Here is a 16,157-nt window from a genome sequence, read left to right as displayed (position 1 = left end):
GACCCTCAAAATTAAACAAGCAGCATAAGATTTGAGTCGATTAGATTTGTCATAAAACAAGAATAATATGCATTTCCGATAATGTCGAATATCCTGTAACTAAAGTATAGAATTAAAAGTATTGAATGGTAACACTTAACATTAAGTTCCCATATTTAGCATATATAAGCAGTGTGCAAACATTAAATAAATGCTTTATAATGCACTATAATATGAAAGCATGCAGCTATAAAACCAAATTTAATGTGTTTATTAATGTGTATATTTATACAACTTATAAAATATATTTTATATTACTACATGTTTCTCCATATTGTCATTCGTTATCTGTTTATACACCAGCCTCCACTTACAGGTACCTGCAGGATGAGTTATGGTTATGGACAAATAGTAAAATGTGCTTACAACTACATTATGGTGTGTTAGAAATTATTTATGAAATGTTACATACTGTCTATGAATGCTAAATAGGGAGACCTTTAAAGTGTTGCCTATAGAATTTGGAAGTAAAATTCAATCTCTTCTCTTTTTTTTTTACCTGTTTCTGTGACAGTTATAGTGCATATTTGTTCTTGAAATTTAAAAGATGGTTGTTTTATATGTCTTGTATCCACAGTCATGTATATTTCTCTTAGAAGGTCATATGACTGATTGGCTGTGTGTAAAGGAGATAAGACCCTGATGAAGTCACGATAGGCAAGGTATACTGATGATGGTCTGTGTGTGTTCAGAAAAGTACATCAGAGCTTAACACTATCCTGGGCTGCACACTGTATTACACCATATTATCTGCTCTGTACATGCATTTCAAATGTCAACATCGTTTACACCATGTTTAGTTTTTGTGTGGCTTGGGCTCCCACTGCACCATGCCCTGAATGTACTGGGGTGTTATCCATCACCTGGTCCCAAGGTGATTTCAGTGTGTGTATGTGCTCTAAATGCACTGGTGCTGTGCGAGAGTTCTTGTGTGTCCATATTTGTGGAGGTGTGAGAGAAACAGAGAAAGGAGTAGGAGTGGGAGCAAGAGGAGGAGGAGATAGAGGTAGTGGTGGAGGCTTGTACTAATGCCCTGGAGATGATTTAGAGTTCAGACCACCGAACAGCACAGAAAGCTCTTCCAGTTTTCTCCCACAGGACCAGTCGGTGGCTTGTGGTGAGTTAAAGAGAAAATAGGATCCACCAGAGATCACTTCAGGGGAATGAAACAACTCAGATGGTTCGGTTTAAATCAAGTCATGGCTGTCTGTTACTTACATTAAAAAGGATGATGCAAATGCATGTGTGGGCATGAATCAGGTTATCCGTGGGTCTTTAGAGTGACACATGCATTTTTTAAATTTATAGCTTATAAATATTTACAGTGTCTTAGATTGTAGAGGTCTTAATTGTTTCACTGTGTTGTGACAGGTTTTCATTAGGGTTCATTTTGGAAGCATTTTAAGATTCATTCAATCCAGATGTTGAAGTAAGGCAAACGCAGCAAGGATTCGCTTGCAATTTGATTCTGACATTAAATATGCAAAGTGCTATGTTACAAAAAAGAAATTACATTTGAAAAATTAAAAATCTTATTGTACATAATTTAGTTTCCTACATGAGTTTCCTGAAAAGGTAGTGCTGCTCAGAGGGCATATTCTAACCCCTTGTATTGTAAACGCAGCTCAGTCCTGGCAAGAAACCACATTGGTGGCAGAGAAAATGAACTAACAGCCCCTTTAAATTCCACATGTATCTGTGAAACAAGGAGAGAGCAGGAGTTATTCATAAACGGATAATGATAAGAAATGAGCACTCTGCAACTTGAAATAGCATTACATATTGTACATATACAAGGATGAAACTTTGTTTTCTGAATATGCATGTGTGTGTGTATGCACATGCGTGTGGAGGCATGTGTGAGCTGACAGGAGGTCGTGTGCAGAGCTGTAACAGAGGGAGCGAGGTCAGCAAAGAGCGCTCAACTCACTGGCCTCGGCTCCTGCTCCTGTCAGCTAACCCTCTGCATGTACTTGTGTGGGTGTAAGTGGGAATGTCTGTGTGTTTTGGAGCCCTTTTAAATCTCTGACCACATGCGCGCGCACACACACACACACACACACACACACAACTGTAAAAACATCAATAATCTCATTTCCTATGTCAAGTTCACCTCTGTGCCCAGCAGATTATGAAATATTTCCCTAAGTGAATGCAGACATAAAAGTTTATAAGACTGTATGAAAAATGACAAGAAGAACGTCCTAGCTAACAGACTACCTGGGGAAAATGTATCGCTTGCTTTGAGCTGTAACAGGTAAAATAGCTTTTTGGTGTGAAAAAAGGTTAAAAAACTGTCAAGGAAACTAGCAGACAAAGAAAAGTGACATGTAAAACGACAGAATGACTAAAGTGAAAATGCGAAAGAGTATAGAAGCTGACGTGCGAACCGTCGAGACGAAAGGGAAAAGGAACAGAGAGAGGCAGCTGGCAGTGGCTGTCACTTGCTTTCCATGCTGCGGATGACAGGTGTTTTACATTACTCTGTGGGTGAAGGCGAACCACATATCCCCGTTGCCTCTGCATTTATACATTGGACTTTGAATGAATTCCATAAAGGCCTCAAGGTCATGAAGCTTATTCATGCACACTAAAGGCAGAGTAAACTTCCCATTCCAGGTGCTTCACATTCAACCCCAGAGCCACTCCGAGCTTTCATACTTCAGAGAGAAGTGGAGACAAGGTTTGTCTGAGGAGAACAAATGTTCACTTCTCTCTCTTGTAGTTCAGTTTGTCTTTTTTTCTGTTTTTGCAGTGTGCTGATTTTTCTATATTTGCTGTCTTCCCACAACAAATGTGGTATTAATAGTTTTTGCTTATTTGCAACCTACCATTCACACTAAATCAACTCTGTCATGGAGGGGAACTGCTTTGTTCTTGCTCTACAAAATTCATTTTTTTCACACCAGGCAGACAACAGATGAAAAGCCCATTTCACATGCAATAAAATAATAAGAATGCTCCACAGGTTCAGCTACAGAATACATTTTCAAATGTGAAAACACTTTAGCAAAAGCAAAATTTACTAGCCCTTTGCAGATAAGATCTTCAGAATCTGTGCTCACTCTACCACACATGCTGCCCGTAATGTGGTATACAGTCAGGGAGGCTTATTCTGCTGTTGTGCTCAGTGTGAATCATTTCTGGTAATAGCATGACATAAATTATTAAAAAGTAATGATGTAGATGGTCTAGACTTCTCATCAATTCACCCCCACAAAAAAAGAACAGGAATCATGAACAATTGAGTCGTGCAAACTGCTTTGTTTTTCTTGCTGCGAATGACTTTTCTGGGAAGAATGAATCTGCCGTAAGCATTATATAATAACATCCAGCAATTTGAGGGTATGGGTGTGAATAAAAACATATCAGATTTACAGCAGCTATAGGATTTAATTGACCTGTGAGGAGTGCTGTAGAGCTGCATACATATATCAGTCACCCATAAAGAAACAGCTTCTTAATAATGAAAAACACATGAATGCACAGAGCACATGCAACAATTACCTCCCTTCATCATTAAATACAGCAAAGCCCCTCACAGTGGGAACAAAGACACAGTCGAAGACGCATAATCTCAGTTATTAGAGGGCACATACGCGCTGACACACACTTTAGGTGTATGTCTGATTCATGCAGTGGGTGTCAGAGGTGAGAGGTGTGAGGTCTCTGGGTGCCTGTGAAGAACACACATGCTGCTGTTGCTCAGCAAAACTCCCCACACTTTTTTCCCCCAATCTGTCACACTCTCTTTTCTTTGCACCTCTCTCCCTCGTTTCCTTTTGGTGAGGATTTATTTTTTGCTGCTTTTCACCTCCAGGAATGAACGCTTCGTGATTGTAGCGATATAGAGGTGCTACAGTGTATCAAGATTTTCAGCACTTGGATTAAATCAAATGTGAAATTAGCCTTTGTTTAAACCCAGATCTGTCTCTTTCTCTTTCCATCTCTCCAGGTGTGTCTTTCCAATGCACTTGGCCCCTGAGGCCTGAGGAGAAGTGAGCCAAGCTCAGGCCCCCATGGGACGCCCTGTTACCCAGCATGCACTGCTGCTGCTGCAGTGCATGCTGGTCCTGCGGCCTGCAGGTGTGGCCAGTAGGAGAGGGCCAGTGCTGCTGCCTGAATCACCCTGTCACAAGACAGAGCACCCACTTATTCCACACTCAGGTAAGTGTTCAAACAAATACACACAAACACACATGCATCCACTGGAGTTCATCTGGAGATCATCACTACAGGTCATTTTCAAGTTTTTATTTGCCTCCGTAGTTATGTGAACATGTTTGCATGCTATTTGTAGTTATTTATAACCTTTCATTCTCCATCCATTTCTCCCGCCATCTGGTCCTTCACTTTAACCTTAATTACCTTCTTTCCTCCATCAACATGTACCCTTACTCTTCACAAGGTTAGATTTTTAGACCATATATGGACAGTGTCTGGACTGTTTTATCAGGACGTTATACTGTTGCTAGGAGACATAAACAATCTTGGATACATGTTGTCAATTTTTAGCTGTAAGCAAATTGATGACCAATTTAAAAAAGTACTGCAGTAAAACCTTGATGTATTTATAGAGTAGCTAGTTAGCTGTTTTTTGGATCACTAATGAAATTACCTCTAGCAGTGGCTACAGATTGGAATGTAGGGACTGCATGCTGTTGTGTACAAAATGAAAATTAAGTATTGTCATGAGTTTATTTTGTAAAAAGTTACTACATTAATCTGGAGTAAAAGTGTCACCCTCTGGAAACAATTGTTTTAACATCTGATGCGGGTAGGAATCATGGGATAAAATCTGCAAAACCTGAACTGCAAATATGGTGTGAGAGAATTGGAAGATTGACAGGTATGGTAACAGTAACTTTTCAAATGATCAGTTGTAGACTTTCCTGGTTACTTCTTTATTGCCAAAAAAAAATCTAAATTAAAGCTGTCTATAAAAGACTTTGTCCTCCCTTCCTTTAATCCCTTCTTTTCCCTTTTCACATCTTTGTTCCTCCCCTCAAGACACAAAGCAGACACAGCCTTCTTTGTATTCCTTTATGGCTCTGCAGTTTTTAGATACAGTATACACTGCATCCGATTTCATTGTCCTTACCCTCTATCTTACATTGCTATTGAACAACTCAACTGTAATGAGATGCTGTGAAATTTGCTTGAAAGAAAGTATCAATAGCAATCAATGCAGTTCTGTCTACCCACTGCGAAGCAGCCAAATGTCATTGAGCTGTTTTCAGTCCAGTCCGAGTCAGATAATCACATAGCATTCTGTCTAAGACAAAATTAACTGCAGGACCAAGGTCACTGCGTGTGTACAAAGATCCATGTGCATTCAAAACCTCATCTTCATTATAACCGCCCAGCACAGACAAAAGCACTCTTCCTCTACAACTCTCTCTCTCTCTCTCCCTCTTACTCCGTCATTCTTCCCTGTCTTTGTCACTTCATTGTTAGTAGAGGTGGCACTCCTCCCTCTGTGCCAATTGAGTGCAATGATGATGACTAACTGCCCAGCTAACGTATTACGTTCCCGCCTTGTGCTTTCTGCGTGAGGGGGATCACACACTAGCCACTGGGTCAGCTGTGGTCAATGCATTTGTGTTCCCTAATGTACCAGAATGGCCCATTAAGCTCCAGTGGCTTAATGCTTTGGTTGAAATATAGGAGCATTAATAAAGAGGGTCGACATTTCAGTAAGCAATCAGACATGGTTCACTAACACAAAGGCTACTGTACGGAAGAAAAGAAAGAGAGAGGAACTTAAAGGCTTCACTGTCTGTGGTTCATTGTCTTTGGTCTGAGTGATCATCTGTGAGATACTGGTTACTTACTGCAGAGAGGTGCATGAGAGACTGTGGCTTCAATAAAGAAATATTATGATATGGTAAGTACTCTAAATTTTACTGGTGGTGCTCACCACAATGAAAAAGTCTTCATTAACGTCTCCTGAAGACGTAAAGCTTGAGGGTGCGTTCAGCATCGAGCTAATTTACATACTGATATAGCAGTTATTTTCTCCTGTTGCTACAATACCAACACATGACAAAGTCATTCATTTCCTAGAGCATGGGTTTTCAAAGTCTGACACTGCTAAAGTAGATGGAGATGAGTTAAACAGCTCTTGTTACTCGCACGTATAGCTCAACTCTGTGAGTGATTATGCAGGAAGTTTGAAGTTAATAACTTCTATATTTCTGTTTCGGGTAATTGAAAATTATGAGTCAGCACTGTCTGTAAAAGCTGACAATACTGGTCTCCATGCAGTCATCCGCCAAAATGTGGATTTGAACTCCTCCAATACCCTCCCTATTCCCCCAGTTCACTCCAAAATGAAGAAAGCTCAGTGGTCGCCATTTTGACTGTGATAATGATGTCATTGTTGCTGTGGACCATTGTCTCAGACAGTGCTGAGTTGCAACTTTCAAATACCAGAAACAGAAATACCACAAAAGTTATTAACTTCACACTTTCTGCATAATCACTCTAAGAGTTAGACTGCAAATACATGTAATGAGAGTTGTTTCTACCACAGGCCCAGTAGATGATTTGAGGGGGGGGGGATGCCATCCCCCTTGTTAACCTGCCACGTACACAAGGTGGCAACTGTAGGTTCAATTTAACAACAACACATTATTGAATAAAATTCATTTTATCCAATAATATGTTATTATACAGTTTGAGGCACATTTATATAATTCAAATCCAAAATGACACAAACTCAAACACAGATTAAATACAGGAAAATACAGAAAGGGTAATCATTTTTACTAAATTATTTTTAACACACTTTGGTGGAAGAGAAGTGAGGAGTCACTGCAAAAGAGACGGACAGTCAATACAGAGGAAGAGAGAGAGAACAAAGAGTAGAGGACAGAGAGAGGAATGAGCAGAAGGAATGTAGTGTTGTAGACAAAGAGGCAAGAGGAGGTGAGAGAGGAGCAGGTTATGAAAAGTAGAGACAGAAAAGAAGCTGGGAGAAAGTGCACAGGAGACACAAAGGGAAAAGACTCATAGACCACTCGACAGATTTCTTAAAATGAGTATATGCATGTATTTGAAGAAATTAAAAGGGGTGCATCAAAAATCAAATACTGCCTAGGTCACAAACTTGCACAAGCAGTTGCTATCAGTGTAGCCATGGATGTGCAGACAGCTGCCACTGGATTCCCTAATACTGAAGAAAACTTTCTTGGTATCTTGTTAATGTTAAAAATGGGAAGAAAACAACTGTGTTTCAGTTTCCCCATGTTTTTATCATTACACTGTTTACTTAGTTACATCCTAGTCTTTTCTCACATTGTGCAACAATCAGCACCTTTGCAGAGCAGGTGCTAATTCCCATGGTCTCATGAAGAGTTTCTCGCTCAGTTTTTAAATAACTTTTCTGTCATGGCCTGATGATAGTCTTTGTGCAGTTCAAACACATCTAATTGTTTAGAGTTGTACAGTATACAAAGCTTTTTCAGACACTGCCAAATTATAGCCCTTGCTTTTTTTCTTTTTTCTTTTTTTTGCAATGAACACAAAAAAGCTATGAGTCATTGCAGACTATGCAGTCACATATACACACAAACCATGTGTGAGGGAAGAGAAACCTCCCGTTAAACCTATTATCATTCTCTTTTGTGAGTCATTGTGCTCCATGTAATGTAGTGTAATCCCTGGTTGTTGAGAATGTGAATGTCATCTTCAGCCAAGCTGGGAGGACTACAAACACATTAGATATACCCCTGTGGATCACAACAACCCAACACACCCACTCTACTCAGGGCAAACCTTATCCCTTTGGTCATACACAGACATGCATTTGGAGCTTTGTCTCACAGCTAGGCTCCAGTTGTACAGTTGTTTAAGGGTATAGTTTAACATTTTGGGAAATATGCTTATTCATTTTCTTGTCAAAAGTAATATGAGAAGATTGTCTGTACTCTAAATATGAAATTACAGCAAGCAGCTGGTTAGCTTATCTTAGCATAAAGACTGGGACCAGGGGGAATCCAAAGGTAAGAAATTTGTTTGTTTTTTTTTCAGGTCAAGGTTGGGAAACAGAAGGGTGAAGGTTATGAAAGGGTATTTGGATAGCCTGCTTTCCTTTAGCAGCTAGAGCCAGTTGAGCTGCTCTGTCAAGGCTGTTGAGCTCACTGATACAGCCCACAGACTCAGCTGGTCTGGTAAGGAAGGAGTTAAACAATACAGAGTCCAAAGAGCGGTTATGACCCGTCACGAGAAGCCAAGGTCAAGGTTTGACTGAGAGCGTTCCAGTGACAGTGTTTCTTTCTCTCTGTGTGATTGTGGCCTGACTGTGGAAGGGTGTGCCCCACATGGGTCTGACCCCACAAGGGATAGTGGTTTTCTGACTTGGCACAACACTTGGCTGACAGAACTGCTACTGTGGTGCAAGGATGCTATAGTCTAAAGACTGCTTTCTGCTTTGTACAGTGGTTTCAGAAATGTAGGGTTTCAGAAAGAAAGTACGCTGTACAGTTCAGCGGCAGTGCTCCAAATGTTTAGCCAAAAGGTACTCTCGCTATGCTTTCACAAAAACAGGTCTGAATATAGCTTCAGCAGAGGTCCAATGTAAATGTGTGCCATGTATAGGATTATTTTAGGAGGGTGTTTTTAGACTTTATCCCCATTTCCAGAGGATATGTTTTAGCAGAAGTCTTCTGATTGAGCATTTGTAGTGTTATTGTGGCTCAAAGCCCCAGAGATATACTGTATTAATAAAGTGTTGTATTTAACAAGTGTTCCTGTGTGTAGGCTTGAAGGCTTTTAAAGGTTATAAACTGTGGTGTAAACAATGCCTTCACAGGCCAAGCTGAGGGCCATGTCTCAGAGGAGTGGAACCAGCAGACTTGTTTTACAGCCACAGACCAAACTCAGTTTTTTATCATCCCTGAACGGCTAACACATCGTTAGAGAGAGGGGGAGTGAAAGCAGGAAAATAAACAAATGGCCTCATAGCATTCATAAATGGAACAGGCTACAAGTAGTATCAGAGATCTTTTAATTGGCCATTTGGGGTTGATTCTTTCAAATTTAGAGCCCTCCATGGTCTTTGAGGCTGAAATTCCAAAACATTAACTCCGCTCTATTCATGTCTAAGGTCAGCTATGTACTAGCCATGTTTTATTTTAATGGCTGACAAGCTGCCATTGAAATGAAGAAGAGCCTGTCCATATTTTTGGATTTGTCTGTCTTTCATTTATCCGTCCTATGTTATTTCCCTACATAAATATATTTTAATCCTTTAAGTGGCCTGAGAGACTTGGTCATCGTGTTAAAAGGTTGTCCCTTTTCCTGCACCCCTAAATACACATTAGATTTAAATATTTTATTGCACACTTATTTGTGGCTTCACGGTGGTTTGTTTTGCATGATTCACTCGTTGCCCTGGGGCCGCAGCACAGCCGCGGTAATTTAAGTTGTAGGACTTTCAGCTGTAAAATGTGTTTGTTTTTCTTGCTCCAAATAACATAATAGAGAGAAACCTTGGAGCACAGAGTTGTGTGCCAAGGTCTTAACTGACCTTGCCTTTGTCTTTAGGTTTTCTCAAACTCAGCAGGTGTTTGTTTATCGACTGCTCGGTGCAAATCATTTCCTCACATCGCGACTTGACCAAATAGTTGCCATTCTTGTGCTGCCCATTACCGCAGGGTGGCTTTTAGAGTGAATTGCCGCTTCATTTATGTGAGCGCCTACTGCCACCCTCTATTTACACCCCTCACAGAAAAACCATTCATGTTTCAGAATTGGTTCCACATGTTGCTATTGTTGCTGGCCTCGCTATACTGTAGAGCAGTAAGTTTGAGCACTGGCAAGACTGGCGTGGCCTCTGATGCTGGGTGTAAATATTTATATATCCTGTCATTTTGTCTTTGTGTCAACTACGCCGTGTCAGAGCGGGGAATAACAAACGGGATGTGAGTGATGGGCTGTTCTATTTTGAGGAGGAGGGAGACAGGGGTTAAGGGGATAAGATGGGACCGAGTAGAAGAGGAGGGGGAGGGTTGTATAAGTGTGTGTGTGTGTGTGTGTGTGTGTTTGTTGGCTTCATCTTGGCTCAGAGCTCTGGCTACGCTCTGAATTTTCATCCCAATCCATGCAAGTGTGTGTGAGTGTGTTTGTGTGTGTGATTACGCCTTTGTGTCATCGGCAGCCAGTCTCCTGATTCAGGCAGCTGCTGAACAAGCATGGCTGTGATGTGATTACATTATCACATGCGTTTAAAGTGCAGCCGATATGAGCCCATGTAACATGCGAAGCAGAACTGAAATCTAGGAAGTAAGATGGAGGGATAAGATTTGTTTTGTTTTTTTTTTTTAGAGAATATTTATTAGCTGGGGGTTGTCCCACTGCTTCCTATTCTGCCAGGTTAACGATAAGGGTGATTTGTTGGCTCTATATGGGATCATAAAAACCTCCCTGGGTGCCCCTAAAATTAGCTATTACAACCCATCCAAGCACAAATAAATATAACAGAATAGATCAGGGTTCAAATCACTTTGATTAGTCTCCATGGTGAAGCTAACCCCTGCAGTTGTTTTTAAAGTCTGTGCCACAGTCTTGCATCATCAAACTATGATCTACTAACCCCCATGAGTTTGACTTTTGGAAGCTCTATATATTTAGCTGTACAGCCTTGGGAAGCCCATCTATGCTGGTTATGAATGTTTATGAATAGTCCTTGGCCTCGTCGTAAAAGGCCATAAATCCTTTGAGTGCTGTTGTGTTCAATTAGAACCTTTAGCCTCCTTTTGCACACTCCAACAAATACCCTCTCTTTCTGTTTCACATATACTCTATCGCCCCGTTAGTGAGCCTCCCCTGGTGAGTCAGGGAGATTTATGGGGAGAAGCTGGGTTCGTCAAGCACCATCTTCTCCCCCAGGGGGTGTCACAGCCACATTTGTATGCCAGGGATCCTCTCGATGGCGTAGAAAACAAGCCCAGTGGAGCCAAAGGCTTGGCACATCCAAAACTTTGTACCCCTGCAGAATAAGCAGCAGCAGCAGCCATTAAGCAAAATGAAATCTTTGGGGTGAAGTTGGTCATGATCTCTGAGATATTTATTTCTCAGCTTCTAATGAAAATGTATTAGCGCCGTGAAACCTGAAGCCAGGCTGCTTTTTCTCTCGTAACTCTTGTACTCATCACTGGAGACTTGAAAGAGAACAAGGGAAAGTGTCTTTGCATACAGTGGCACTGTCTCGCAGCAGATGATATTGTTTTGTTAGAAGAGCCAGAGTTTGGTCCCTCTACATGAGCCGGAGGAGGCAGATGTTCTTTGGAAGCTCCCATTTTCCTGCTCTGTTTGTCTTCCTTTTGAATGATTCTGAAATCCCACGTTTGTCACAGAAACTCGAAGCACTTGCTTTTGATGCAGTCAAGGGAGAACGTGCTTTCATTTGAAACGCTGTCTGACAGGTGTGCCTGAAGAAGCAGATAATGTGTTTCGAGGAGGGTATTCAAGCTGTCCCTTCCCTCTGTTCCGGCCCTGATGGAAAGCTCTCTGGTAAATTAAAAAAGTCCCTTTGAAAATTTTTTGTCAGAAAATAGCTCACAGATGTAGTGATGAATGATTTTAAATCACTGTAGCAACCACTGCTAAAAGCTCAGCCTTGCTGGAGTTCTAGGACCTTGCTCAAAAATTTAAGTTTATGGCTATCTGGAGAAAATGTCCCATATATGGTGCTGAAGTGTAATCCAACCTGTGTATACAGTATGACTGAGATAAATTATTATGACCACGGATCAGGCACGTGACGAGGGATGGAGAACACGCGTCACCACAATGACTGATTGACCACCCTTGACTAAACCTATCGGGTAACCAGACGGTAGACAGGCCGTCCTCATCACTCGGCAACCACTCTGGGCCTGTGATTCGATTGGTCAGGGGTTAATGTGTTGGGCGCCACGAGAACAGGCATGTTGTGGATAAGATGTCAGTGTCTGTCTGGAATCTCTCTCTCTCTTTATGTGTGTATGTATGTGTTCACCATACCATGCTAGAGGAGACAAGGTCGGACAGAATTTAATCCATCTTCATGGTCCATGCAGAGTATATATTTCCATGAAGCCACTCAATCAACAGGAGTTTTTAATAGTATTTAGAAATCAAAAGACTTCCCACTGAGTCTTAACACATCTATATTTCACTATTTTGTAAACTTCTACTCATGAATGGACATCCTGGCTCTGGTCTCTCTGTGAGTTTTAAGACAAGGAGCCAGAGAACCACTAACGTCTGAGTACTCTGATCCGTGCAAAATGATTTTTTGAACGAGTGACCTTATCAACCAAGGACAGCTCTAAGGCTTTTTTGTTCTTTATTTAATCTCCTCTTCATTTCCTTCACTAGGAAGGCCCTGGTAAGACTTTGACTTTGACCTGACAAATTTGTTAAGGCACCGTGATAACAAAATTTGCAGAACTGTCATTACACAACAATGGCAAATGTGTCCTCCAAAACACTGAAATATAATGATCTCCAGCTTAAGCAAAAGGAAATCATGTGTATGTTTTTCACCCTAGAAACAAAATACTACAAATGAGACAAGTCAAGTCAGGTTCACTACAATATATAAGACTGTAAAAGGGAAGTAGACATGTTTTTTCTTTAAAGATGATATTAGATGATGCATAAAAGTATTCATTATGCAGAAAAATGGCTCCTGTGAATGTTATATTATTATATATGATAGTATTAAATTATTGTTACTGATATATTCAAGTGAAAGCAGCATTTGATGTCATGCAGCTCATTTTTATATACTTTATATACTGTTAGGTAGTTTAATCTGTAGCAATGCGTCATATTTTACAGTATTTTTAGATATTTATAATATTTAAAATATGTAAAATCTTAATCTGCAATGTGCCTATAGTGACTAAAGCTATTAAAAATGTATTGCAGTTTTTCCTTCAGAGATATAGATGAGAAGTATTACTGTAAGTAGCGTAAAATGGAAATACAGGTATTCTGAAATTGTACTTAAGCACTTGAGTAAATGAACTTACCCTCCGCCGCTGTTGGTCCCAGTGTTCCCTCTCAGATTTAATGTCCTGCAACTATCTCGGGTGTGATTTGTCTTTGTCTGAAGGCGCCTGGTTCTTGATGGTGAACGGAAGCTTTACACATCTGAAATAATGGAATGTCATGCTGCGTTAAAGGCTCATGATATCAGTAACTTACTGTATACGGCAAGCACACAGACACCCCACGCAACTAATTATTTTTAATTAGCTCCACCTCTTCAGTCCATTATTGCAGGCTTTGCTGATGTGTGTCAACAGCCAGCTGCACATTATGTTTAGCTCTCATGCCCTATAACTATGGGCCAAAATCTCATTTGTAGTCTGAAACACCTCTACTGCTTCCTTGCCTTGTCTTTAACTGGAATTAGCATTTTGTGTCTTATAAATTTTGAGTATTGAGTGAACATACCCTGCTTTGATTTGTTAATAAAGCTAGAAAAAAACACCTTCAGTTAATGAATAAGTATCTTAACATCAGTAGTAGCAAACCTTTAGCCTCTATAACACATCTGACCTACAAAGAACCCACACTTGGAGTGTCTTGAGAAAAGTTACAACAGCCCTTTGAACACAGCTAATTCATCAGCACAGCTGTCATCTGCAGTTCGTAAACTCTCTGCTCTGATTGGCTCACTGTTGTTGTGTCCTGTGGTGTCGTTGGCAGAGATGGAGCCGTGGATCTTCAGGTTCAAGGCAGAGGGCACGGTGGATTACTCACAGCTGACCTTTGACCCGGGCCAGAACGAACTGATCGTCGGTGCCAGGTATCTCATATCTGAGTTTGTTTACTCTCCTTCTCTTTCTCTCTGTCCTCCCTCCCGTCTCTTTTCTTCTGTTGTCTGTCCTTTTATTGTCCTGTCTTTTATTCTCCTTTTTTTCCCAGTGTTTGTTGGTGCATTGCATGAGTAATGATCAGTTTCTCTATAGATGTCTTCAAAAGCCAGAGAAAAATTACTTTGGAGATTGTTTCCAAATCCATTGTCTTTGTCAAGCCCAGCCAAGTGTGTGTGTGTGGTGTGTGTGTGTGTGTGGTGTGTGTGTGTGTGTGTGTGTGTGTGTGTGTGTGTACAATTTCTCTCAAAGACACTGAATGTGAATGGGATTGCTCACACTTCTTTACACAGTATGCTTTTGTTTATGTGCATGCATACATGAGTAAAAATGAAACCATGCGTATGTCTTCTCTGTGTGTGTTTCATGTACATGTGTGTGTTGGGAATGCGTGTATATGTTCGTGCTGTACAAGTCCCCGACTGATTCCAGATGAAGTGTGCTCTGCACTTCTCTTAATGGCTTCAGCTGTCAATAGAAAGAAACACTGACTACAACATGAGCAGGAGATAACAGCAGGAAGGAGAGAGGCAAAACAAACAGAGACAAAGTGAGCCCAGGGACTTTACTAATGCACTGTAGGAACTTAGATGGAAAACGCTAATCAGGAAGTGTGTGTGGACAGATTAAGAGCAAAGTCAAAAGATTAGCAAATTTCATCTGAAATAATGGCAAAATTGTCATTACATTATATTATATTATGCACATAGTGTTTTTGTTGGCCATGTCTTATTTTTAGCTACAACTACTGAGCCAATCCTATCAACACATGGTATTTGCAGCACTCAAAAGATCAAATAAGAGATTTAGTTCAATTCTCTGTGCCAAGTCAACGTGTGTTGAGTGTCTAACTGTGAAAGGTGATGTGGGTGGATGGATGGCTGCAGGCTGGGTTAGAAGTATGAGTGATAATGGAAGGAAAGAGGGATCGATGCAAATATCAATACAGTAAAAGGGGGGGCCGCGGCCACACCGAGACCTGGCTGATAGCCACTCTTCAGAAGATTGATAGATCTCTGCCGATGTGTTTTGTATGTGTGTGTATGTGGGTACAAGTGTTTGTGTGTATGTGATCATTTTTGAAGACTTTAAATGAGATATCAACTTAATGCTTGCTCTTTAAAAATGATTGTTCACATGAAAGAAAGGGTCAATATGGGTTATTGTTAAAGCTATTACTAGTTTAAAATATATTTTAGGTCAATCTCTAAAGGTTTTTTTTATTATTTTGCTGTGAAATTGCACTAAATTTAGCAAATGTTTAAGACCGTTTGGTGGCATGGACAATTCTTTGATTGTTAATAGTCCATGGAACAAAAACTATAAAATACAGTAATACAAAAATCTCAAAGGGAAAAAAATCAAAATAAATAATGCTTTTAGTCCTAATTGTCAGGTTTCATGTGATCTCATTCTGGTAATGGTACATAATGGTTTCAGTAGACAGTCTGAGACATCGTTAGTCAATAGACAGAATATTCCTCTTGAGAGGGCATTCATTAGAAGTTAATGTTTCTTGAAAAGTTGGAAATGCCAATATAACAGTTTTGTTTGGGCATTGCAAATTTGAGAAGCTTCAGGCAATACAGGATAGGTACTTATTAGAGTTAGGTTTCACCGCCAGGTTTTGAATTTCTTTCAATCTCTCTTACTCTCACTGTCTCTCATACACACAAGACTAGATAGAAGCATAAACCTTTTACAGTAGCATTGCTTTATCAAATCTTTTTTGCCTCCTAATTATGGGTTGGAGAAACCTAGAGGTCCATCATTTGCTGAAATGGCTGAATCCAACTATCCATAGAATTCGGTTCCAAAAAATAGCCTGATTTAACTCTTACAGCTCCTCATGCCACCAATGGAAAGGTTACTTTAACTTCTAAGAGGGGAAAAACTTTAGAAGCTTCAGATGCAGCCGTTTTAAATGGGAACTCCAAAGATTATACAAATCAAAGTCTGTCTACAGGTCTACAGGTTTGAAAATGAAAGAAATCTGGGGCTGTGGGGTTAGAAAAAAGGAAGGTTAGTTGACCTCTGTAGCCTGCTTCTCATCTCTGCTTGAGACTTGTGGCTTGAGGTAGCCGTTAGTCATAACACACTCACAGTTGCATTGTGGGTATTGTAGACACCAGCTTTTGACAGGGAAAAAGAATGTGTGTTATTGCTGTTTCTTTTTTAGTGTCCATGAGTCAGACAATGTCATTAGAGCAGCAGCTTTACGTCTGTGTGCTCTATTTTTGAAGG

At 40.3% G+C, this 16,157-nt stretch overlaps 1 protein-coding gene across 3 annotated transcripts in view; it reads left to right on the top strand.

The window, feature by feature from the left end:
* The window catches only part of sema5a (sema domain, seven thrombospondin repeats (type 1 and type 1-like), transmembrane domain (TM) and short cytoplasmic domain, (semaphorin) 5A), a 116,675-nt gene that overhangs the window by 28,404 nt on the left and 72,114 nt on the right, over positions 1-16,157 (top strand). For all 3 annotated transcript variants that reach the window (XR_001960688.2, XM_051066587.1, XM_018674026.2), the window contains exons 2-3: positions 3,995-4,206; positions 13,747-13,846. Coding sequence is in view for 2 of the 3 variants with exons in the window: in XM_051066587.1 (XP_050922544.1) it covers positions 4,059-4,206; positions 13,747-13,846 (248 nt within the window). In the remaining variant the exon portion in view is untranslated. The remainder of the gene's footprint in view (positions 1-3,994; positions 4,207-13,746; positions 13,847-16,157) is intronic.

Source organism: Lates calcarifer, linkage group LG24 (assembly GCF_001640805.2).
Source record: "Lates calcarifer isolate ASB-BC8 linkage group LG24, TLL_Latcal_v3, whole genome shotgun sequence".
Taxonomy (NCBI): Eukaryota; Metazoa; Chordata; class Actinopteri; family Centropomidae; genus Lates; species Lates calcarifer.
The sequence above is the reverse complement of the archived record's forward strand: the minus strand, read 5'-3'. Positions and strand labels throughout refer to the sequence as shown.